The 27,645-nt window shown below is 34.8% G+C and overlaps 2 protein-coding genes across 2 annotated transcripts in view; one reads left to right on the top strand and one right to left on the bottom strand.

Annotated features, from left to right (window-relative positions):
• The window catches only part of LOC126965526 (phospholipase A1), a 46,837-nt gene that overhangs the window by 7,665 nt on the left and 11,527 nt on the right, over positions 1-27,645 (bottom strand). Inside the window, exon 5 of the mRNA XM_050809189.1 lies at positions 26,859-27,010. Within this exon, the coding sequence (XP_050665146.1) occupies positions 26,859-27,010 (152 nt within the window). The remainder of the gene's footprint in view (positions 1-26,858; positions 27,011-27,645) is intronic.
• Positions 234-26,026, top strand: LOC126965518 (aldehyde dehydrogenase X, mitochondrial-like). Its single transcript, XM_050809179.1, has 11 exons — positions 234-401; positions 4,274-4,378; positions 12,000-12,267; positions 16,979-17,095; positions 18,148-18,335; positions 19,731-19,833; positions 20,227-20,408; positions 21,077-21,241; positions 22,761-22,918; positions 24,708-24,782; positions 25,821-26,026. Exons 1-11 carry the CDS (start codon positions 372-374, stop codon positions 25,894-25,896), a joined length of 1,467 nt encoding a protein of 488 aa, XP_050665136.1. The 5' UTR covers positions 234-371; the 3' UTR covers positions 25,897-26,026.

Here is a 27,645-nt window from a genome sequence, read left to right as displayed (position 1 = left end):
ACAATTATGCGCAAAATACTTTGTATATCGAGCCTGCCCAAGATAATAATAAGCAATTGAGTTTGCGAAGTACATAACCGTATTGGAATTCGAAAAAGGATCCGTAGCACAGATTACTAATATTATGTAGGGTAGCATCTGTAGAATTGATAATGATCTAAAGAACTAAGGAGTGACGGATCTGGGAACTAGATAGTTTGAACTAGTTCGTTCCCGAACAACACAAGACTAGTATAGCAGACAGCTTGAATGTTGATACTTGGCAATTCATTACTTCATTTTTGAGTTTGACAATTGACAGTTCGCTCACAACTTTGCTTGCGTGTGGACGTATATTCTAATTAGAATAAACAATACAAATAGCCGGCGCAATGGTCAAAGTTGATGTTAAATACACGAAGGTAAGTTTAATTTCTTATCTCATATTTAAATCAAGTGGCCTGAAATATTTCGTAGAATCTAATAGTAATTGTATGAGATTTTGTTGCTAGGCCCGTCGCCCCGCGCCCGGCCGGCGTTTCAATCTCAAAATAATGCTTCGATTTGATCTGTCTAACTTCAAATAGAGACTACTGAATGTTTTGTATATTATGTTCTTAAGATAATATGCTACTATAAATAAATTACTAATTCTCTCTTCCGTTTTAACTATAAACAACATGATGTTTAAACAATTATATAATTCATTAAGTGAATTTAAATACCTATCTGTTTTATTCAACAAGCATATTAGAACTGAATTACCTAGTATTATTTTGCAATGCAAATATGTCATATTATTATAATATTGTCGTTTTAGATCAACCCACACGCATAGCACGTATTTTACAGCAGTTCTGCTTTCCAAGGTCTTGTTTAGTTTATAAATGACATGATAAAATAAATTTATGCCATGAAACTGATAATATTTTTTTATCAATCGCCGTTGTAGTGTTTTAAGAATACCTAAATTACTCGGTGTTTCTGTTAATTTTATAAATAAACATATTATGTTTGATTTTGCCGATTTTTCCCGGGTATTATCATAAGAAAATAGTGAAGAATACAAAAAAATATTTTTTAATATTTCACTACGTTGTCGAGAATTATACAGTACGGTCTGTTTGCATTTAAATAAAACACTCTTTAAAGGATTAAAACGCGTGTTATTGTAACTGTGTCTTAACATTACCTACTTTTTTTTTAACTACATTTTTTTGACGTGTTCTGGAAAAGTCTCGAAACGTCTCAATTTTACTCAAAATCTAATGTAAAAACACATTTGCAACATTTTTGTAGAAATATTTTGAGGTAGTGCTTGTTTATGGTATAAATTTTTTTTGGGGAACAACTTATCTATTGTATCTGGTGAAGAAACTCTCGTTCACGTGTTAGAAGTGTTTTTCTGCTACCGAGAGAGCAAGTAATACTCAAACTGAAAAAATTCAATATGCAATCTTATAGAATTACTAGCAAGGCATAGAACTCAATAATGTGACTGGGAGACGATTTTCAGAGTAAAGTAATCGAGTTGTGTATGCGATACCTGATTTTTTTTTGTGTAAGAGTCTTCAAACGACGGATGGCCCTTTTTTTTTATTTATTTAATGGCACGGGATGCAAGTCCAAAAGCCTACGGGTGGCCCCATCATAAAAGTGTTGCCAACCTTATAAAGCGTCGAATGAACCTATCTAAGTAGAAATAATAATAATATTTACACACTCTTACACAATTAATTATCTTGCCCCAAACTAGGCCTGTACTATGGGTGCAAGAAACCGATATATTTAATACAATATACATACATAAATACAAATAAACATCCACGACTCGGAAACAAACTTACTTAAATATTATGTTATATAATGTATAAATAGGATAAATACGAAGGACTCATATTAATTATAATTAATAATAATACAGTTCTTATTGTTCAATAAGTTGAACACTTCGTTATTGATCATATAAATGATTGCACCTACCGGGATTCGAACCCGGGACTTCTAGCTCAGTAGGCAGGGTCACTAAGCTATAGGGGTCGTCATATGAATTCGAAAATCGAAAATATATTGGTACGTGGCGGGCGAGATCAAAACCGGGAGCTCCGTGTTGAGAGTCAACGGTTATTGCGTCACCGGCGCTTTTCCCAAATGGAAAGCCGATATCATACTTCGGTTACACTTTCTTTTTTTTATGATAATAAGGGATGAGACGAGCAGGACGTTCAGATGATGGTAATTGATATGGCGTATCAATTACAATGCAGTGCCGCTCAGGATTCTCAAAACCCCAAAAATTTTGAGCGGCACTACAATTGCGCTCGTCACCTTGAGACATAAGATGTAAAGCCTCATTTGCCCAGTAATTTCACTAGCTACGGCGCCCTTCAGGCCGAAAGACAGTTATGCTAACACAATACTGCTTCACGGCAGAAATAGGCGCCGTTGTGGTAACCATAATCTAGCCGGCTTCCTGTGCAAAGGAGCCTCCCGCTGGTAATACTGCTAAAACTACTGAACCAATCGGAGTAATACTTATACCAATAGATGCAGCGTGTTTCTGAAAAAAACTACTATATGTGATCAGGTACATATCCGTAACCTATATTTTTTTGGCTTAGAAATACTTATATATAAAATTCTCGTGTCATGGTGGTGTTAAACATTGAACTCCTCCGAAACGGCTTGACCGATTGTCATGAAATTTTGAATGCATATTGGGTAGGTCTCAGAAACGGACGTCTATTTTTCATCCCCCTAAATGTTAAGGGTGGTCCACACGAATTTTTTTTTTAATTTTTTGACATTTTTTTTTTAAATTTGTTTGTTTAAATGAGCGTGCGCGTGGAACATAATGTATATGGAAATACAACGTTTACCGGGTCAGCACTTTATTGTAATAATAAGTTACATAATACTTATGGTTCAAGCGAAAAGAATTGTGAACATTCGTGTCTACCACTCGTCTTCGAATACGAGCGCTCGATTCTCTAGAATCGTTTACCAGCTCAGATTTAAAAAAAAAGAGCGTGTCTATTGCTGCCTATTGACCGACAAGTCATTGAGATTTATTCTCTTTGCAAAACGAGAGTTTGAAACTATAAGAAAAAAAGATAATTCCTTTATTTATCATATCATTCATTAGTGAATAAATTTTCATAATGAGCATGGATTTTGCTATCTGAAGTGATAACTGTGCAAACATGTGATAAGAAATTTTATTATTACGCCGGCCGGCGTTACTGGGGAAAAAACTATGATTTGTTTACTTAAAATATGTTATAATCTATACTGCCGTGTGGAATTTGATAACATGATCTTTTAATCACGACCATTAACAGCAATAATCAAATGAAATCATAATTTCATTTTGGTCAAAGAAATGACACAAAGTAAGAATATAAGTGTGTGTTACCAAACTTTAAAAAAAAATGCAATAAAATTTAAAACGAAAAATGAAAAAACGCTGTTGAATGACATTGAATAACTCAATTCTTCAATAATACACACCAATGATACTTGGTTCGTTTTAAGTAATTTTTTTTAGTATTTAAGTAATTTGAATAACTTACGTAATCGTCTATTTTTTATAGTAATAGTTTATTTTAAAGTAAGTAGTAGTTAATTATGTACACATAATTAAATGTTTTTTAATGCAATAACTTGCCAACAAACTGTTGAAGTTTGGTAAAATATATATTATTAAAAGTGTAATTTTTAAATTAAAAAAAAAAAAACACAAATGGCCAAATTATACATTACATAGGTACCAGGAGGTCTAGTAGTTGAGGTTGTCGTAAAAGTGACGTTTGATTATTTGTCAAATTCGAATATTCGTATCTGACATTTTCAACTAAGAGTAGGGTTAGGACCGATAATATCGTATAAAGTTTCGTTCGTTCAATCATCGTTTCGACATTGAATACTATGTAACTAAGAGTATGATTCGACACGACTAATGCCACGATATATCGACTATCGATTTTAGGAGTAGGCCCCTAGGTCAGATAGTTCTTCAAAACACCGCCCTTTTTTTGATGCTTTAGGAGACGAACAGTGTGTTCGCGCCATAATTAACCTTGTTCCTTCTATATTCCTTTTTTACCTACGCCTTTTTCTCAATACGGCGGTTTCCGTCGGTCTATCGGAGTCCCGGCCAGAGGAATTGCGCAAGACAGTCCAAAAGTCTGGGTGTCTGGCCGCGTACACAGACAACCGACGAATCTACGTAACACCAACAGATCGTTCGCAGAGTACTTGATGTGTTTTTTTAATCAGTATAATATATTTGCAGCTGTTCATTAACAATGAATGGGTAGATGCCGTAAGCAAGAAAACCTTCGCCACGATCAACCCTCAGGATGAAACCGTTATAACACAAGTGGCTGAAGGCGATAAGGTAAGCAATTGTAAATATATGACTTTAAGCAGTTTCTACGGGGAACATCCTAAGGTTACTAAGAATAAAATATATTACAGTAATTCTACAATTTAACTATGTTCCTGTGTTGAAAAATCTAATCTAAGCTACATAAAAAGAAAAGGGGAGCCACCAGGCTCAAGGGGCGAAGGGCATATACCAGTAGGAGGTCCCTTTCCGCAGAACGCCGGCTTGATTGTGGGTACCACAATAATGTGTAAGCATTACTGTGATTAGGTTTGAAGGGCACCGTAGCTAGTGAAATTACTGGGCAAATGAGACTTGACATCTTATGTCTCAAGGTGACGAACGCAATAATTGTATACTCAGTTTATTCTCGTACTAACTTAACATTGTTAGAATAATTCAATTATACACTAGTGTGTAAATTATGCACGTGTGTGTTGTAGTTCGGTTTATGGACCTAAGAACGATGCAATAAGGCTCATTTTACAAGCAAGCGTATTGAAAATAAACTAAGCTTAGTCGACGGTTCAATTATCATTCATGTCATACGCCCATGTGTGTGACAAATTCAAATTCAAATATTTTTATTCAAAATAGGATGTGACATCACTTATTGAAAGTCAAAAAAACTACCACCCATTCCAAAATGAATGCCTCAGGCCTGAGAAAAATGGACGCAACAAGCTCTGCGGGCTTTTTTTTTTTCATCAAAAATATATGTTTACAAAGTAATATTGTACAATTAAACTTATTATTTAATAGCCTGAGGGCGGTCGCTCCATTCCCTATCTGTGGTATCATGAAAAAAGTCATTTATGTTATTGTCACCGTTACAGTTAAGATAATCTTGACATGTAAAAATCATGTATCAGTCGAATACAATTCATTATCTCAACACATTAACGCTATTATTAATATTAAAACTTAATTACTAATCTGTTACATATAGGGTACAATGTAGTAATTCGAAAAGTCCTAATAAATAAATTACTGACATATCAATAAAATCCGGACTTTTTTTTAGTGAAAATAAGGGACGAGACGAGCAGGACGTTCAGCTGATGATAATTGATGCGCCCTGCCCATTACAATGCAGTGCCGCTCAGGATTCTTGAAGAACCCCAAAAACTCTGAGCTGCACTACAACTGCGCTCGTCACCGTGAGACATAAGATGTTAAGTCTCGTTTGCCCAGTTATTTCACTAGCTACGGCGCCCTTTAGGCCTAAACACAGTAATGCTAACACAATACTGCTTCACGGCAGAAATAACCGCCGTTGTGGTACCCATAATCTAGCCGGCATCCTGTGCAAAGGAGCCTCCCACTGGTAGTTGCCAGTTGATCTCGTTTAGATTTCTTTTCTCGTAAAGATAAAAGACTTATTTGATATCCCTACTAAAATAATCAATGTGAATGTAAGTTTGCTTGTTACTCTTTCACGCCCAAGCCACTTAACCAATTTTGATGAAATTTAGTACAGAGATAGACTAGAGCTTGGGAAAGGACAAAGGCTACCTTTTGTCGCGCAAAATGGGTTTGGAGGGGTTGAAATAGGGAATGGAAGTCTCTGTGGAAGTACGTCATTAACGAAGATGATACCTTTGTATTTAGGCACTTGATAAGATATAAAAAAAAATATCTAGTGTTTTTGAAATTTTGACCTGTGTGGGGATGAAATAAGGGATCATAATTCGTATGGAAGGTCAAACAAAGTCACGCTTACACGCCTAAGGCCGAGTGCGATTTTGATTATATTTAGTACTAGCTATCACGGCAAACGTCGTTTTGCCATATAAATTATTTTTAGAGTTAAACCGTAACTTGGACATTGCAATATTACTTATTTTTCTAAAATAAACGTAGCCTAAGTTACTCCTTATTACATTAGCTACCTGCCAATAAAAGTCCCGTCAAAATCGGTCCAGCCATTTCAGAGATTAGCCGGAACAAACAGACATACAAAAATATTAAAAAATGTTATTTTGTATTTGCTATTTTGTTTTTACAGCATGTATATATATTCATATACATGTTATAAAAACGGTTATTTCAATATTACAAACAGACACTCCAATTTTAATATATGTATAGTTGTATAGAAAAAATGGACAACTTAGACCTTGGGAAAGTCAAAGAAAGACTTTAACGGCATGATTTCACCGAGACGTGAAATCTGTCAAGTTGTGGGTAAAAGCAAGATAGTTAATATGTATTTTTATTAATATATTCCATATAAAAAAAAATCGGACTAAAGTAAAAATCCGGACATATCCGGATTAATCCGGACGGATGGTAACCCTAGTTACATGTGTTTCTTCGAAGAGGACAGCTAGATTTAAATGTTTTAATGATGAAGCTGGACAAGACCAGACTATCAGCTTACAACTTCAAGGTTATTGACTCTGTATAATAAGCATCTATTTCTGGCGTGGAGCTTGTATTGAGAACTCTGAATAGTATTCAACATAGACTTGGTATTGAGATACAGATTGAAGACGCTCGTAAATATTTTTAAGTTGTTGTCAAATCATTTTGTTCGTGTAGATTTATTATTGACATCTGGCTCCGTACCACTAAAGAAAAAAAAATTGCAGTTGTAGAGACTACTGATAGAAGTGAAAATTTAGAACTGTTAGTATTAAAATTTGAGATTACACAATGATTAAAAACAATTGAATTACTAATTTCAACTTTATTTAAAAACTTATTTTCACGGCAAACGTCGTTTTGCCATATAAATTATTTTTAGAGTTAAACCGTAACTTGGACATTGCAATATTACTTATTTTTCTAAAATAAACGTAGCCTAAGTTACTCCTTATTACATTAGCTACCTGCCAATAAAAGTCCCGTCAAAATCGGTCCAGCCATTTCAGAGATTAGCCGGAACAAACAGACATACAAAAATATTAAGAAATGTTATTTTGTATTTGCTATTTTGTTTTTACAGCATGTATATATATTCATATACATGTTATAAAAACGGTTATTTCAATATTACAAACAGACACTCCAATTTTAATATATGTATAGTTGTATAGAAAAAATTGACAACTTAGACCTTGGGAAAGTCAAAGAAAGACTTTAACGGCATGATTTCACCGAAACGTGAAATCTGTCAAGTTGTGGAAAAGCAAGATAGTTAATATGTATTTTTATTAATATATTCCATATAAAAAAAAATCGGACTAGAGTAAAAATCCGGACATATCCGGATTAATCCGGACGGATGGTAACCCTAGTTACATGCATTTCTTCGAAGAGGACAGCTAGATTTAAATGTTTTAATGATGAAGCTGGACAAGACCAGACTATCAGCTTACAACTTCAAGGTTATTGACTCTGTATAATAAGCATCTATTTCTGGCGTGGAGCTTGTATTGAGAACTCTGAATAGTATTCAACATAGACTTGATATTGATATACAGATTGAAGACGCTCGTAAATATTTTTAAGTTGTTGTCAAATCATTTTGTTCGTGTAGATTTATTATTGACATCTGGCTCCGTACCACTAAAGAAAAAAAAATTGCAGTTGTAGAGTCTACTGATAGAAGTGAAAATTTAGAACTGTTAGTATTAAAATTTGAGATTACACAATGACTAAAAACAATTGAATAACTAATTTCAACTTTATTTAAAAACTTATTTTCAATATTAATCTCATATATATAAAATTCTCGGGTCATGGTGTTAAACTTTGAACTCCTCCGAAACGGCTTGACCGATTCTCATGAAATTTTTAGTGCATATTGGGTAGGTCTGAGAATCGGACAACATCTATTTTTCATCCTCCTAAATGTTAAGGCTGGTCCACACGAATTTATTTATTATTTTTTTGACATTTTTTTTTAAATTTGTTTGATTATGAGTCAGCATTAAAAATACATACAGCTTCAAATTTTCACCCATCTACGATCAACAGTTACTTTTGTATCGTGATTTTAATATCGGCAATACAACGTTTGCTGGGTCAGCTAGTATATTATATACCTAAAGCACACAAAAACACTATTTCAACAATGCACAGTATATACACATTGAACTTTTTACTAAATCCATTCAATTTCACTTATAAGAATATATATATACACACACCAATCTTGCACAATACGTCAGTTGTATAGCTACAGATATACTGCTTTAAGCATTTCGGTGACGCGAACTCACGAGATTTCACCAATCCAAAGTGTGTAACTACATTATTATAATTTTTTAATTATTTATCGCGTGAGCCAGTCATGAGCATGTCGGTACCAAAAAGTGCCCAACGCGGTTAAAGAAGTTTCACTTCAAAAAACAAACCTTTATTCAATACCTTCTTCAAAATATTTCAAAACTTGTAACGTGACATAAATTTATTTGACTTGTATTCTCTTTTGTCTCTTACTTATTTGCGCCATAAGTTTTTTAAAATATTCCATACATAATACATATATTAATACGTCTAGATAGAGCGTCTTTCTATTAGGCAACGCATCACAACAGGCAAGGTTTATTACTTTAGTGTGCATGACGCTCTTACACTCTTCGCACTCGTGTTTTGTCTTACACTTGCCACTTTGTTTTAGTGTGCGTGCATTACTGAAAATAGAGGTTAACTGTTTGCCGCTATTTATTTCCACGTGTGCACACCTTTCACAGTCTGTCTATACGTATAAATTATCGAAGGATACTATGATTGAACAAAAATGAATATATTGTTCCTTATAATTTCTCCGCTATCGTAAATGCACTTTTTAATTCGAAGAAACTAATTTTGAGAACTTAAAATCCACGCCATCAGGTCACCAAACTTCGTAGCCATAAATTGGAGTAACTCGTAATTTGTATTCTTCGACAGCTTCACTGGTGGTGACCACATAACTGGATCTTAACCAATAGAATCGCTAGTAGACTTTATGCAGGATAGCTCATAAGATCTTTATTTTCGAAAATTCATTTCTCTTGCCTAGTGAGAACTGGCACTATTGTGGTGCGGCGTTTACTGCTATTTTAGTTCTTCAATAACTTCCGTCTAACAAACGGTCGCGTAGCAATGACAATTCAAACAATACATCAACACAATCATCCACTTAGAGGCACTTAGGTAGCTTTCGAGCCATCTGGAAATATGCATTCTTCTTAGGATCATGGCGACAGATTGCGACTTTTGTGTGTTTAAAAAAACATTTTCAGTCATAAACTTTATAGTTTTATTTTCACAATGATAAACTAAAAATTTAACAGAGATGCGACCTGGGCAAAAGCCGGCAGATGTAAGGGCGTGAACACATCACTAAGGCGCGCCACGTCACCGTGAACGGTGAAACGTCACGACGGAAGCATCGTGCCGCGGTACAATATCGGTTACGGCGCATGACGCCAGCCTACGTTACGCCCGCTCGTCACTTCATGTTTCGCTATCGCTACTTGGCTAGCAGCTCTTCAAACTTGATATGTACTTTCAAAAATATACGTAAAATTTGTGATTACTACACATTTTCCTCCATTTTCTCTGAGAGGCTTATATTTCCTCTTAAAATTTCCTCAATCATGATTCACAGTAGTGTTTTTGGATTCACCCAATATTTCCTTTGGTTCTGTTTTTCTTCATTCGTCACCTTAGCAATAACAAGAGAAGAATACGTCTATCGCCATCCATATCTTTTATTTTTTATTTTTATGGAATAGGAGGACAAACGAGCGTACGGGTCACCTGTTGTTAAGTGATCACCGCCGCCCACAATCTCTTGCAACACCAGAGGAATCACAGGAGCGTTGCCGGCCTTTAAGGAAGGTGTACACGCTTTTTTTGAAGGAACCTCATTCCACAGCTTTGTAGTACGTGGAAGAAAGCTCCTTGAAAACCGCACTGTGGCGGACCGCCACACATCCAGATGGTGAGGATGATATCCTAACTTGTGGCGTGTCGTGCGAAGGTGGCGACAGGAATCAAGTTAAACAGCTCTTCGAAACACTCCCGTCGTGATAAATGCGGTAGAAGACACAAAATGAAGTGACGTCTCTACGCAACGGCAAGTGATCCAGCCGTTCACAGAGCACTGGGTCCCCGATAATTCGAGCAGCTCTGCGTTGCCCACGGTCAAATGGATCGAGATGATACTGGGTCTCTCAAAGATCTCGACAAAAACTGCAAGTCAAAGCCACAGGGAAACATGAACTCACGCCGTACACGACATCCTATATGCGGCACCACGTCGTGATGTTTCACGGCGCCGCGCCGTATTACGGTGACAGTGGTGATGTGTCCACTCCCTAACCCTTCCATAGCTTAGGTGGTATGTCGACCATTAAGAGAGAAGCGCCAGACAAAAGGAATCAAGACATATTACATCATTTCTGCTAACTGCGAATATTAGTCGAAAAGGTTTTTTACCCAAATTACCAATATTGTAACAGTACGCATGGCCTTGCACCAAGTGACGCGGTTAGATTTTGAGCCTCATTCGAATTAATGTATTATTTTCGTAGAAATGATTCATGCCTCTCTATTCCGACCATACAGGGCCCAGGAGCGATGTTTCCTGTTGTTCACACCATCACGAACTTCTCCCCCTTGATTGACACGACCGCGTTTCGAACCGCAAACCAGATATAAATAGCCATTTTGTATGGTGCTTCGTCGTCGATACAAGGAAGTTTTTCGCCAAATTACTCCTCAAATCGTAGTAAATCCTTATGTATTATAAAACAATGTAGCTTATAAAAATAAGTGATTTAATCAATTATAATGAAAATGATTTAGCAAAGCTTTCAAAGGAAGAAAAGCTTTACAAATCAAGAATTGCATTCAATTTTATTATAAACAATGAAATATATATATTATAAACAAATTATTATATCCAACTACCATGACTTTAATTAAATGATAATGATAAATTACGGGGCTATAAATGCACCAAAGATCCACAGCCTTTTTCAATTAAGTTAAATTCGCAAAATTCCAATAAATTTGTAGTTCTTATTCATAAGAACTGTCTAAATCATAGGCGATAACGCCCCCCAGAGAAAATTAGGGGGCATTGAGATGGCGCAGATGGGGCGTGGGTAGATTAAAAAATATAGTCTAAAAAGGCAAAAAATACACGAAATACTCTAGAAAAAAACATATTCTCAAAGTGGGCGGTGAGCAAAATAAGGTTGAGAAACTATGGTCTAAACTCATCCGATTTCAAAAAAAGCTGTTCCTTTAGGTTCTAGGTTTTGATTGATTCCACAACGTGCGAGGCAAGAATATTCTCGTGAAATGCTCGGTTGTTAGAATACCAGACGTCAACATGATGCAAGAATGAAAATATATAACAATGTGACTCTCTACATACATACATATAGTCACGCCTCTTTCCGGTAGGGGTAGGCTAAGACCACTTCTTTCCACTTGCTACGATCCTTACATACTTGTTTCGCTTCGTCCACATTCATTATTCCTTTGATACATGCTCTTCGGTTTAGGGTACTCTTGACGTCCCTGATTTGATCTCGAAACGTCCGCTTAGGTCTACCCCTTCCGACACTTTCATTCACACTGGCCTTATACACTTTCTTCGTCAATTGTTCTTCATTCATTCTCTCGACATGTCCAACCATCTCAGCATGTGACTTTCTGCTTCTCATTTATGTATTAATTTTAGGCGGACGTAGATTTAGCAGTATCGGCAGCACGGAAAGCATTTCACCGATATTCGCCATGGCGTACAATGGATGCTTCCCGAAGGGGTCTACTGCTGCTCAAACTGGCGGATCTTCTGGAAGCCCAAGCTAGATACCTAGCAGAGCTGGAAACATTGGACTGTGGCAAGCCAGTGAAAAATGCTGAGGAAGAGGTTTACTTTTCGGCTAGTGTTCTGCGGTATTATGCGGGAAAGGCTGATAAAATTCTTGGAAACACTATACCAGCAGGTTGGTACTTAAGTTTTATATCTATAGTTATTATAGGCACTTGAATTCAATTGAAGTGTTTTTGTTTGTAATTTTGTTAAGATATTACTATTCAGTAAAACAACGTACTTATTCAAGTACGTTGTTATGATAAATTTATACTGAATTGGTATGTATTGGTAATGTATTTACATAGGTAATGTATTCATTGAAAATGCTTACGCTAATATTTTATCTGTCTGTCTCTTAGTCTATTGGTTTTCGCTAATTTGTTATTGTGTTAATCTTATTTGTTACGTCGGCAAGTGTATTTACATCCAAACAGTCTCAAAACTTATAGACAACTGCCGGACTCCGAAAGGTATAGAGAGAGAGATCAAAGGCAATAAATGCACTGACGTTGTAAGAATTGGTGCTAAAAGCACTCAAGTTAGCGTGGTGTCCCAAGGAGTCTTTTAAATCAACTCTTGATACATCATGTTCACAAGAGTGTAATAAACTCTGGAGCAACAATCCGGGTTTAAACCAGTCCAAAACCTTAAGCAAAGCCTTCAACAAGCTGCGCATGAGGCACTAGGTAGGGAAAACTAACGCATTCTTACCAGAACACTAAAACCACTGCAGATTAAACAAACACCTCTCAATATTAGGTCTCAGAGATTGCAGAACGTGTAGATTCTGTAATAGTGCAGATGAAACCCCGTAACACATTTTCTCTGAATGTGGTCCTTTAATGCGTAAACGTAGCATCTCTTTGGGTAAGTCCAATACATCAACCACTTAAAATACGTCAGCTCACTGCAGAATATATTATAAGATTCAAAGAGGAGGTAAATCCGGTTAAGTTTAGAAGCGAACAGTTGCTTCAATCGCAGTGGATATAGACGGAGATAGCCGAACTATCTCCGTTTTTTACAAGATTATAGCCGTCATCTGTCAATCTATCAATGACTGCACGTTTCATGCAATCGAGCCAATCGCTTTTTCTTAGAGAGATTCGCTGGGCTCATGATAAGATTTATGAACAGAATCAATCTTTTCAGTGAGATAGTTAACATTAACAGTGACTATCACAATAGATCAAATTGTTCGCATTGAAACAGGGCTGCACTAAACTGTACTAAAACCACAACCTTCTTTGATAGGACTTTTATTAGCAGATGACCCATGTTGAAAGGAGTAACTATTGAACAAAGGGTTATTATTAAAACATTGATAAATTCTGTGTTACAAATAAAATGAATTTTATCTCTGAATAATAAAATTGCATTCCAATCCATTGGAAATAATGACTTTTAGGAAAACAATATTATTTTACCGTCTTAATTACAGTACCTACACTTGTCATTATCAGCAGAATATTATCATTTCATAAATAATATATAATTGCATATAAGCATTACAAAGAAATTGTTTGTTATAAAATCATGCCATTTCTCTGTTTTAACAGACTTATATCAATCTGTTTATGTGGCTTTATCTCTGAAGTATTTGTATGCTATTTTGACCTCAATTATCACAATTCTACTTCATTATTCGCTGTAAACAGTTTAATAATTATGAATACATTGTTTATATATTTTAAATACTCCATTCCGTCGGAATATACTTTTAACAATATCGTTATCTATATATATATATAATTACGTGTCACGTTGTTTGTCCGCAATGGACTCCTGAACTAATGAACGGATTTAAATGGGAATTACTTCATGGAGTGCAGTTTAGTACAACTTGAGAGATAGGATAGTTTTTATTTCGATTTGGGACCCATTATTATTTTCTATTTCAATATTTGTTTTGTATGGACATATTTTAGAGAATTTATTGACGCACGGTTTGAGAGTTCCACTGTGGAACAATTTCATTATAACAAAGGGAGCATTTCTTACAAAATAATTCTTGATGTTTTGAAATATTATTGACGAATTCCGATAAAACAGTTTTTTTTTATAATATCTATACTAGAACAACGTCTGTCGGGTCAGCTAGCATATATTATATATTAAAAAGCGAACAGTTTGCATGGTTATCGGTTTGTCAGTCAAATGTAGTTTACTAGGTCCTGCCTGCGACGTCACCCGTATGGATTAATCAGAAAAAATTATGTGCCTGTATTAAGCATGATAATATTGATGCTAAAGAACAATGGGTAAAAATGTCCCCACCCATCAACAAAGGGTAGTAGTTCCTTTGTTGATGGGTGGTTTTCCTTACGGCCGTTCCCAATATTCAGTCTATCTTTTACTTGAGATAAAAATCATAACTATCGTTGACTTTTCTGTCCCAATAGACTTATATTTATTTAGGTATTTGAAATGAAATGACTTATTTGTATGAATGGTGGTAACATAGTTGTTAACAATTGATAGGTGTACAGCACAATTCGCCAATATATCGGTATACAAATATTTGAGTTACAACATTGGAATTTTTATATTTATACGTCAATAATACACATTACATAGCTTTAATTCAACAAAATAAACTATACATTCGTTTGTAGGTACTTCTCAAAAATAACATTTAAATACTACTATTATTTTTGGCTAAAGAATTCTTTTAAACTATAAAAGCATTTATCTATTAGCCATAATTTTTTATGCATTATTATTTAAGGCATCTCTCTAATATTTTTTGGAAGTTAGTTAAAGACCCTAATACACATAACATTTGCGTTATTTTGATGAAGCGCTGTTCTACAGCATCAAAAGGCGAGTTGGATCTCTTAATCCTAACATGGAATAGTCCTTTGCTGATTTAAAAAGTTCACCATGCTTTTTAATGAACAAACAAATTTCTAATATATATATTTGTAAAACAAAATTTTATTTGTGTATTAATTCTAGAAGTGAGGGTTATTACTTTAAAAACATAACATATTGTGTATAGACTGGTAAGCGTTAGCAGACGGTGCTTTTTGAATATATTATTATAAAGCTCCTATTCATTTTTTTTGTGCCAGTACTTTTTGTGGCACAAAAATGAAAATTTAAAATATTAGTGTAGTTTCCCCAAAGTATTAACCCGTACCGTAAAACTGACGCAATATAACCGTGGTATGCAGTAAGTGCAGCATTAAAGGATACAGTTTATGTGAGCCTTCTTAAAGCGAAGACGAACTTATTTATTTTGCCTGCCACTGTATCATTTTGAGCTTATATTAATAATGCCTAAAAATTTTATTGTGTTTGTTTCTTTAATCGTTTGGTCACTATGTGTTATATTTAGATCTTTATGTATTGTTTTATAATTAGAAAATCTCATATATTTAGTTTTTGTCATATTAGCGAATAAATTATTCTCATTGAACCATGTCAGTATAGTTTCTAAATTTTTATTAATAGTCATATTATAATTTATCGCTTTATGCTCGTCAGGAATAATTATGGATATGTCATCTGCAAGTAATACACAGTTATAGTCAACCACATCGGGATAATGATTCAAATAAATTAAAAATAGTAAGGGTCCCATAAGACTTCCTTGAGGAACTCCAAATTTACTAATTTAATAGGGTGACTTGTATGTAGTCATCTCCAGTTTCTCGTTTATTTTATTTATTTCTACAATTTCTTGTCTATCGGCTAGATAACTTTCAATCCATTTTAGAGCAGGGCCTCTTATACCATATTTTTCACATTTTTATATTAAGATATGATGATTAAGAAAATCGAATGCTTTTGACATATCAAAAAAGGTTGATATAACAGGTATTTTCTTGTTAATACACGTAGTTATTTCTTCTATTAAGTAATAATTGACTTGATGATTGAATTGAATATAATGAGACGACTGACGAACGTATAGGAATAGTATATTGGGACAGGCCGTAACGGCCTGTCTACAGATAGAGATAAATTGCTACCTTCTACTGTCAGCAATTAGTTGTCAATAATCTGAAGCTGTCCCTATATACCCGATAAGTCATTCCTATCGCCTTATATTGGGACGCGTGAATTGCAATTTCCATACAATACGTCCAATAATACTCGTCTCATTGACAGACAGCATGCATGGATAAGGTCAGTTACCGTCGATAAGTTTATTGGGACAGAAATGTCAACGATATTTACGATTTTTATCTCATGTAAGAGATAGACTGAATATTGGGAACGGCCGTGAGCCTTTCTGTTTCTTTCGTTTGAGTATTTTTGTTGCGTCACTTTGCATATATTGTAATTGAAATTATTTGTAAATTGCATGAAAAATAAGAACTTGTAACACCTAATCTGTTTTGAAAAGAGCAACCTAAGAGTTTCTTGCTCATTCTCCTCTGAGGAAAACTGCCTTCCGAATGAGCTGTATGAAAAAAATGTCATATTTCAAGTGTCATGTGATTTACCTATGAAATAAACATATTTTTGATTTGATTTGATTTACATTATCTCTGTACCTGACGTCGATGACGTCACATCGTCGCTTTGTTACGGTGTGCAACACAAACATCACTTGGATATTATTATTAATAAATAAACAACGATTTATATTTTCAGTATTATAGATTGATGTTAAGGTTATTTAACTAAATTATGCGGTATAATAATATATTCATTGGTAGTATTTATATTTAATACCTTCTTTATTATAATATTGCTTTTTCTACAAACGAAAAATAACAGGAGAAATACATTTGATAAGTATTTTTATATAACACCAAAAAAGAATAACTTTTAACGTGCGTACATAAGTCACACACTTTTTTTATTGATTGTTGAATTTATGTTTAAAGATGGCGAGGTGTTCTCCATGACAATAAAGGAGCCAGTTGGAGTCTGCGCACAGATCATACCATGGAACTATCCCATTCCAATGCTGGCATGGAAAATAGCACCCGCGTTAGCTGCAGGTAAATCTGTATCTTTTATTTGAAAAGAAATTATGAAAACTCATGTTTAGTTGGTTTTATTTTTATATAAGTACCTAACCATGTTATGTAGAAATAAATCATTGCTTTTTAGGCTGTACCGTGAAATTCACACCTTCAACATTACAGACAGGTTCGATTCCCTGTTGAGGAAGGCGTAGGAAGTAATTTTAAAAATCTGCGAATGCAGTCATAATTTAAAAAAGTTGTCTTCTTTTAGTGAAATGTTCTTTAATATTAATAGTAGTACACCTCCGTACGGCATAACTGTGGGACACACTGTATGTAGTGGAACTCCCGATCTTACAGAGATTCTAATGTACGGCGTGGCGTTAACAATGGTGACAATAAATGAATACAGGTGTACAACTACTTTACCGTAATTATAAAAACAACTTAAAATTTATGTAAATGTCTGAAATTTCCAAACAAATTATATTAAAAAAAAAAATATTGAATTAGGCGTTACTTTGCGGAAATCCATAATTATACAAATGATTTAAGTTTTCTTTAGTGTTAATTCCGCCAATATTTGTTTTTTTGAGTCTCGTGCCAGATTTTGGCGAGACAACACGTCCTGAGGATGCCTCGTGTAAATGCGAAACACGTGTCGAATTGTTTTAAAAACACGGTAAGCGTCGTTTAATTTCTTTAGGTGATTTTTTTATGATTACGTTTAAGTTGCTTCACGCTGTCAGCGCTGGCACGTATTTATAGTACGAATTATTATTATTATTACTAACTGAATTTTTAACCGACTTCAAAAAGGTTCTCAATTCGACGGTATTTGTTTTTAGTTTGTTCCCTCAGAACTTTCGTCTGGGTGAACCATTTTTGATAATTCTTTTTTTATTTGAATGCTGATACTTCCCGTGTAGTCCGGTCCACGGCATCCACGAGAAAACCATATAAGTCTTAAATTTGCATTAAGTATGTGTACGACAAATGGATAAATAATTGAATTTCACGCCAAATAATATATATAAATTGTTAATAAATTGTATACAGCCCTTTAGTATTTATGTTTGCTGTAGGTTGTACCGTGATAGTGAAGCCAGCGGAACAGACGCCGTTGACAGCCCTGGCAGTGGCAGCCCTGATCAAGGAGGCCGGCTTCCCCCCGGGCGTCGTGAACATTGTCCCGGGGTACGGACCCACGGCTGGAGCTGCTCTAACACACCACCCCGATGTGGACAAAGTTGCCTTCACTGGATCCACTGAGGTAACTTATTATTGAAGTTGAAACAAACATTTCAACTCCTTTGCACAGGAAGCCGGCTAGATTATGGGTACCACAACGGCGCCTATTTCTGCCTTGAAGCAGTAATGTGTAAACATTACTGTGTTTCGGTCTGAAGGGCATCGTAGCTAGTGAAATTACTGGGCAAATGAGACTTAACATCTTGTGTCTCAAGGTGACGAGCGCAATTGTAGTGTCGCTAAAAATATTTGGCTTTTACAAGAATCCTGAGTGGCACTGCATTGTAATGGGCAGGGCGTATCAATTTCCATTAGCTGAACGTCCTGCTGGTCTCGTCCCTTATTTTCATTAAAAAAAACATCTTTTGGTCTTTTGGTTTTGGGGATACTCTTATAGATATACAAGCCTCGGATGGCTAGGAACTTAAATTGTTGTTCTACGCACTCATATTCCACATTAAATTTCATTTATTATGCTGACCCGACAGAAATGAAATTAAATTAAATTATTGCGTCGAATACAGTATATATACATTATAGATATTAAATTTATTGTAGTGTCTTCTATTCGGCTAATTTAAATTAGCATGCAAAAAGTTTACTTAAAATTAAAAAAATCCTTAACATTAAAATTTTTTGTCGATTAACCATTTGAACAGGAGTCCAGTAAATCGTTTCTGTGGTAAGGTTTTTTATTTGTAGAGATTAGAGAGTAGATTTTGTTTTTGTGTTTATACACATAACGTAGCTACTATTTAGGTATAATGTTATTCTGGGGCAGTGACTATAAACCAGTCTCTCCGATATTCTGGTAGAACGAGGATTCAATTCAAAGTCAATCCCTTTAAAATAAATGATTATTTTGTTTTATAAATTCACACGCTTCAAATATATACTAATACTTAATGGTTCCAGAGATATCGTGATGAGTCAATATATCGGTGGAAATCTCATATACACTATCTGACCCGACAGACGTTGTTCTGTAGATACTAAAAAAATACTGTTTTATATGAATTTGCCAATAATATTTCAAACATAAAGAATTATTTCGTAAAAAATTCTACCTGTTGTTATAATGAAATTGTTTCACAGAGGAACTGTCAAACCGTGCGTCACTAAATTTTGTCATAGAAAATATGTCCATACAAAACAAATATTGATAATAAAAATAATTGTGGGTCCCATATCGAAATAAAAACTAAACTTTCTCTCAAGTTGGACTAAACTGCAATCCATCAACGTGTCACAATTTATATATATTTATATAGATGTGAGATTTCCACCTATATATTGACTATATTATTAAATTTATTAATTTAAAGGAAATTATAATTTTGGAAATTTGACTATTGTCAAACATCAAACAACGCCACTATATTTACTTGCTATCATTACTAATACATAACTATTTTAGGTGGGGAAATTGATCCTAGGTGCATCATCGCTGGTAAATCTGAAACGCACCTCACTAGAGCTCGGTGGAAAGAGTCCACTAGTCATATTCAACGATGCTGATGGTAAAGTATTTTTGTTACTAAGATATTATTTTTAAAATAGTTTCTAGTACTGGCCTCCGAATTCATGTGTAGGTAGAGACTACCCATATAGCCCAGTGGTTAGTTAATTAATAAGCATGCTTAGAATTTGCAGGCTAGTCAATTGCGTTAACAGTGTATTAAAAATATCTAATTTAATAATTTCACTGCGCAGTTTATACAGGTCGAACTAACCCGCAAGATAATAATTAAACTATTGCTTTGGTATATAGTAGATGATTGTGATACTTACCTCAGATAATTTATACGCAATTATTTTTATACTTTTTAGTGCATATTATATCTATTGTTTTGGAATAGTGTTTTTGAAGTTGATTGTTTTTTTGTTAAAAATTTTTTGTATGTTGGTAACAGTTGAAAAGGCAGCTCAAATAGCTCATGCTGCTGCTTTTGCTAATGGTGGCCAATGCTGTTGTGCTGGAACGAGGACCTATGTGCAGTCCGGCATTTACGATCAATTTATATTGAAAGCTGGAGAGATCGCTCAGAAGCGTTCTGTAGGGAACCCCTTCGATGATGTTCAACAGGGGCCGCAGGTATGATATTTTTAAAGTGTTATCCCTCACTTAAACCCCCACAAAGTTTATGAATGATTCGGGACTCGAACCCGTCCTGAGCGCTCTTCCCGAATCTGAAACATTTATGCAGTTCAGGTTTAATTCGGATAGTGACGGTTAACACACGTCTAAAGACAAAAGTGTGCTTACATTGTCTGTACACACACTTGTAAGCACATTTTTGCCGTTCCGCTATCAGACTGAGAATGATGTGTCCTTATATGTCTATGGAACGTCATTGCCTAATATAAAAAAATTGGGTACAATTAATAAAACATAATATTTTTAATGATGTAAGTATATGCTTTTACAACAAGATTCCAGAAAATGTTCAAAACATAAGTATTATGATATTCAAAAGAATTGTTAAAAAAAACTTTTGTGTGGTAAAGGTTACTATAACATAAATGACTTTCTAATGATATAACAGATTGAGAATGGAGCGACCGCCGTCAGGTTCACAAATAACAAGTTTAATTATACAATATTGCTTTGTAAAAATATTGTTTTGATGGAAAAAAAATCCCACTGAGTTTGTTTTGTAATGGGTGGTACATTTTGACTTTCAATAAATGATGTCACATCCTATTTTGAATAAAAATATTTGAATTTGATAGTTGGTATAAAAATTTTAAATAATTTTCCAGATTGATAAGGAAATGTATACAAAGGTACTGGATTATATAAAGGCTGGTAAGAGCGAAGGTGCCAAGTGCATGGCTGGAGGTGACAAATTGGGTGACAAAGGATTTTACATAAAGCCAACCGTATTTGCCGATGTCAAAGATGACATGAAGATTGCCAGGGAAGAAGTAAGTCTTACTTAGTATTTAATTTATTTGAAGCCACCTGCCGAGTTGTTTTGGCGCCAAGCCCGGCGCCGGCCACTTGTCTTTACAATAGTCGAGTTATCATTGTGCGGTTTATGTTACGGGTTGCTAAATAAACAACCTTGGTTATTGTAAACAAAAAACGTGATTTATGATAGATTCGTGCTGTAATATCGCCGCTCTTACAGTTATAATTATAGTTGTATCAGTTAACGAGTTATGTTCGTCGGAGTGAACATTTATAAGTGTGCAGTTTCATTTCAATTAGGCTAACAATACTCTCGAGTTTTAGGAACACACATAAACTCATTCAATCTGTTTTATTTGTACAGATAATTTTAAAGCATAGTCTCCAATTTAATTGAAGGCTATTTATGCTTTTTATAAAACCGAAGAGTGAAAAGATGTTGGTGAATACTTGGTGTATCGCGGACCTAATTTCGCTCAAATGTTTCGGTACTCCAGGAACTACAGTTATCGCGCGAGTTAAATGCAGTCTGGGCCTGGAGTAAAGAGCGGGGGCATCTCCTCTCGCGCGTCTTCAGTGTGGTGATGTGTCTTAGTCATCGCTTACCGACCCGTGCTATTTTTTCAAGCTATTGCATAGCTTTTATCGCGGGCCTTGAGCGTGGAGACCGAATCCAGAAATTCCGTAACGAAAATAACCTAACACATACCATAGATGTATATAGATATTTCGGCACGTTTACAGTTGCCATGGAAAAGTATGACAAGCATTTTTATATAGTTTCACCTGTCCCGTTGTCTGTCTGTAATCAAATCTTTCAAGTTAAATTTTACTCACTTCCCGTTTTTTTTTTAATTAATTTTATCATAAAAATACTGCATAAATAAAATAAATAAATAATTATAATTGCATAAGTTGATAAAAAAAATGCTATGCAATAGCTTTACCGCGGCAGTCCCCGAGTGCCACACGTCAAGACTTATTATTTTAATAATGACAGATCCGAGTCCATCGTTAAGCAAGAGAAATGGCGGTAAATGTTAAGGACATATTGTGTGTTGAAGAAAGGCAGAACAAATAATTTAAATTTAATTATTATGGTTAAAATGGTAAACTTAAAGCATTGTTTAAATTTATCGATACACACGTGATTATAGTCATCAATAATAACTTGCCACTGACTTCTACTGGATTGGCGGCTGTCAAAGTGCTTTTGTGCCTCTTTGGTATTCGCCATTTTTCCGCTGTTGGCGAGAGTCTGCGGCACTAATACTAGTGATGACAACCTCAGCAAACATCGGTAGATGTTCGGAAGCATAACAAAAGAAATGTGTAGTTTAAAACGTTGATTCTTGAAGTAATAAACAACATGGAAAACGAACGAAATTAATTCAAAATGCAAAAATACTTCAGAGTATTGTACGTTCCTTCGCAGCCATTTGTATTATACGTCAAAATTAGTTCTCTGAACTCGGGTGTAATCTGTAGGTATAATGCAGCGTATATCTCACTTAAATATTTTTTTTTACACAGATTTTCGGGCCAGTGCAAAGTATTCTAAAGTTCGATACGTTTGATGAAGTGGTGGACCGCGCAAATGACACCAACTACGGTCTTGGGGCTGGTGTTATTACGAACGATATCACCACGGCGCTCAGTTTCGCCAAGCACGTCAGAGCTGGTTCCGTTTGGTGAGTATAATACAATATAGTAGAAAAGTTAATTGATCGTAATTATGTACAGTCATTTTAGTACTTGACAGTATCTAACAACATTAAAAGAATATGAACATAATATACAGTGTGTTTTTGAAATTAACGCATCAAAATATGATATAAGTGAAATTTAAAGATGTGCGCGCATCATTGTAACACAAAAGTAACAAGGTGAAGTTGATTCCTAAAATTTTCTGACGTTTGCGATGTTCGTTATTTTTTTTTTGGTTTCTTCGTCCATTATTACGATAAGCAAAGGGTTCAAGCCCGTACAGCCGTATTCGTTATTTAATAATTAAAAGGGATTTATTTTCTCAAAATTGATTCCTTTAGAATTCTTTTTGATGTCATTTCTAATATACTAGATACTACTACCGCTTCGGAAACAAATGGCGCTCTGAGAGAGAAGAAGCGGCGCAAGAAACTCTCAATTAATTGTCAGAGCCATCATTGCAAGATTTTCAATATTGTTCTATCTAAAAAACGTAGAATAGCACGAGGAATAGTAAATTTTAAGAATTTTTGCTTTGTTAGATTATGTTAGGTTACACATACTTTTTTTTTAATTGGGATAGTATGGGTATATCCTAAACCAAACACATACTGAAACTGTCTTAAGAACAATTTGCTCTTTTTTTGTGAATAACATTTTGCCATGGTTTGTTTTGGTCAAGCGCGAGTTGTCCCGATCGACTCAGTTTCAAATGAGGATCTGTTCATTGTATAAGAATATGTTTTCTGGTATAAGACCGTGTAAATGTGAAATTCATACTGTAAGTCAAAATCTAATGTTTATTTTTTTAATATTTTCATGGGCTAAAAGTGCACACGACCGGTCGCCTGATGTTAAGTGATCACCAACTCCCATACTGTTATGACAAAATACCCTGTAATTACAAGAGCTGCTGGCATTTTTTTAATGAAAATAATGGACGAGACGAGCAGGACGTTCAATTGATGGTAATTGATACGCCCTGCCCATTACTATGTAGTGCCGCTCAAGATTCTTGAAAAACACAAAAATTCTGAGCGGCAATACAATAGCGCTCGTTACATTGAGACATAAGAAGTTAAATCCCATTTGCCCAGTAATTTCACTAGCTACGGGGCCCTTCATACCGAAACACATTAATGCTTACACATTACTGCTCCACGGCAGTCGTTGTGGTACCTATAACTAGCCGGCATCCTGTGCAAAGTAGCCTCCCACTGGTAAATTCATGTATGTACGTACGTTAATTCATGACTGGCATTATCCTCTATGAGAATAGTATTGTCTATATATACTAATATATAAAGCCGCAGTGTTTGTTTGTTTGTTTGAACGCGCTAATCTCTGGTACTACTGGTCCGATTTGAATGATTCTTTCAGTGTTGGGTAGTCCATTTATCGAGGAAGGCTATAGGCTATGTTTTTTTTCAAAATTAGGGATCCGTAATAAAATTGCTATTTTGTAACACAAGGTGTAAAAACGAAAACCTATTTTTGCGTGCGCTGCAAAAACTATTGACAATAGAACAAAATGATGTACAGGCTATAATATAGGCAATATTTTATTACTTATAAAACTATCGCGTGAATTATACTTTATATGGCAAAACAACGTTTGCCGGGTCAGCTAGTCTACCATAAATACACCCGTAATATTTTATTTCAACAATCCCAACCTAACGTAAAATTTCAAGTTATTACCAATTCAATATAATAAAGTTAATTATTAATGGAAACAATGTTTGTAACTTGTTAAAACTAAATTCTCGACAGGATCAACACTTATGACCACGTTACCAGCCAGACACCGTTTGGAGGATTCAAGGAGTCAGGATTGGGACGCGAACTGTAAGTAATATTTAACTATTTTATGCTTGAGAATACTAAAGCTTTTGTAGGAAATTCTACAGTTATTACTGATTGATATGGTATTTTTATATCTTAAGAAAAATAGCGGTATTTTTTTCCTTTTTCGCCTGTGGAAGCTAGAGCACGCGAAACAATATATCGCAAGTCGCTATACCTGATATTGAATAAAGCAAGTATTTAAGGAAGTGCGTAGGTACCTACTGAATAATATAGAAACGATTTTCAATGGAATGTACCACCGACAAAATTGGTTCATGAACCACTTGGCTGATAATTCTTATAAAATCATAAAACAAGTTTATATTTGCACGAAATTCTATGACAGTTGGTGTATCACTGTCATTGTCAAATAAAATGATAACAGTTTTTTTTTATTAAACATTAACTAAACTAAACTATTTTTATTATTAAACATAATTCTAACCTCTGTTAACTAGATGCACAGATTTTTTACCGCCAAAAGCAATATGTACTAAAAATTCCTTATGGATAATATAAGCTGAAACTAATTTCTTCGAGATCATAAAGAGCGGCCAACCCGTCATATTTTTCATACAAACTCTCTTACGTAATAACGGCGTTTTAACGCATCTTTCTTAAAAACACTTTTACTGATAGGTATCTTGTGAATTGTATTTAGGTTTCTATCGAGGCAGAAAATATAAATTATAAGAAACAAATTCAGCACGACCCTTCAAATATCTGCTTTTTTGTACAAATTTATCTGAACTTTGGCCATTCATAATGTACTCATAAATTGTAAAAGTAAAGAAAATATTGCGATAGAAACCTCGCGCATATTTTGGAGTACCCAAAAACACGTTTTTCCTGGAAGAAGTCTTATGGAATTTCTGCACACTATTTTTCGTTCAATGTTATTGCTTTCTCTTGCTTCTTGTCTTCTTTTCAACCATGTTCGCGTTTACGATAGACAAGACCGGGAAGGGCCCTCTTAAGAACTCAGATCAGATTTTCTGGACGTCGAAACGCCTGTTAATCTTTTTTTTTCTCTTTCAGTGGTGAAGAAGGGATTAATCAATACTTGGAGATTAAGACTGTCACAATGGCGCTCCCAAACAAGCCCCAGTTATAAATATATAAATACTAATGTTTCACATACGTAAACGTACTAAATTTTTAAGTAAACTCCTGTTATTTTTGTAACTATACATTTATTTCGTTAACAATTTGTTTTATTACTAAATAAACTTTTTAAAAAATCACCCATTTTTATTTGTAGCTCCTAAACTATACCGTAGTACTCATATTATATTATTAATTAAGTTGTGGAGAAAAGTTTCTTCGTAATTTTTTTTTTAATGAAAAAGGAGGACAAACGAGCGTACGGTTCACCTGGTGTGGAATCACAGGAGCGTTGCCGGCCTTTAAGGAAGGTGTTTTTTAAGGTACCCATGTCGTATCGTCCCGGAAGTACCGCTCAAGGAAGCTTATTCCACAGCTTTGTAGTACGTGGACGAAAGCTCCTTGAAAACCGCACTGTGGAGGACCGCCACACATCCAGATGGTGGGGATGATAGCCTAATTTGTGTCATTTGCTGTCATGTCGGCAATAAATGGCGCTAAACTTTATTACAACTATGACAAACACTATCTTGACTCATTTCATCTACATTCCCACTGAAAACAGGATCAAGACTTTTATCTTGAATCGTCGGGTTAACTCCATTCTTCTCAGGTCTGAGGCAGTCTCTTTTGAATGGGTGGTAGATTTTGACCTTCAATAATCCTATTTTGAATAAAAATATTTGAATTTGAAAAAATTTGAACTAAAATAATAATCAAAAATAACTGTTACGCAAAATCTAATGTATAACAAAGTTACAATTACACGCGTTTTAATCCTTTAAAAGAGTTATATTTAAATGTGTAACACTCGCGTTAATCACAGAAAATACGATATTCTTACTTGTATAGGTTGAGACTTGTGACAGTTGTAGCTAACAGTGAAGCATATTTAACTGCACTTAAATAACGCAAGAATCTGGATGAAAGCATATACGTACATATAAGTATCTAATTTACAAGAAAACATACCTATTATTTTGTACTGCTTCTTCGTGAGATGGCTGGACATCATGCCACACACATGTGCTCCGAGGGAGTGACCAACGCAGGTGATCATCTTGGCCGTCGCACCGTTCAGCGTCAGGTACGAATAAAGTTGGGCTGTACACTGTGCTGCCAATCTAATAAGAATAAACAAGAAGCTCTATAGCGCCTAGCAACACATATCGAAGGTTAAACTAATTTAATCCAACCCATAACCTAACCATAAAACACAAGATCGTTAAAAAACCGACCATTTTCGAGTCGGACTTGCGCAAAGGTTTCGTACCATCCCAACTAATATAATAAATGTGAAAGTATGTCTGTTTCTCTCATGCCTAAACCAATGAACAGATTCTGATAATATTTGGTACAGAGATAGACTATAGCTTGGATAAGGTCATAGCTTGCCCTTTTTTTAAAAAAGGAAATGTTCGGGTTGAAATAAGGGATGAAAGTCTGCATGGGAATTCTGCATTTTCGTAGATAAAACCATGAAACTTTGTATTTAGGCACTTGATAAGAAATAATTTATAAACATTTCTTCGATTTCTGAAACTTTGATCTACATGGGGATAAAATGGGAGATTAAAATTCGCAAGGAAATACTATTAAAGAGACTGTCCATAGTGAGATAGAAGAGCGCCGCCAGCAGCGAAAAAAGAACAATTTGTGTGTATTATTTGAAAAGTATCCTAAAAAAATAAAAAGAAAGACCCATCATTTAAATTTGGAAACATCGCAAGTCCCATTACACAACTAACTAAGAAAAATA

This window comes from Leptidea sinapis, chromosome 7, assembly GCF_905404315.1.
Source record: "Leptidea sinapis chromosome 7, ilLepSina1.1, whole genome shotgun sequence".
In the NCBI taxonomy this organism is placed as follows: Eukaryota; Metazoa; Arthropoda; class Insecta; order Lepidoptera; family Pieridae; genus Leptidea; species Leptidea sinapis.
The sequence above is the reverse complement of the archived record's forward strand: the minus strand, read 5'-3'. Positions and strand labels throughout refer to the sequence as shown.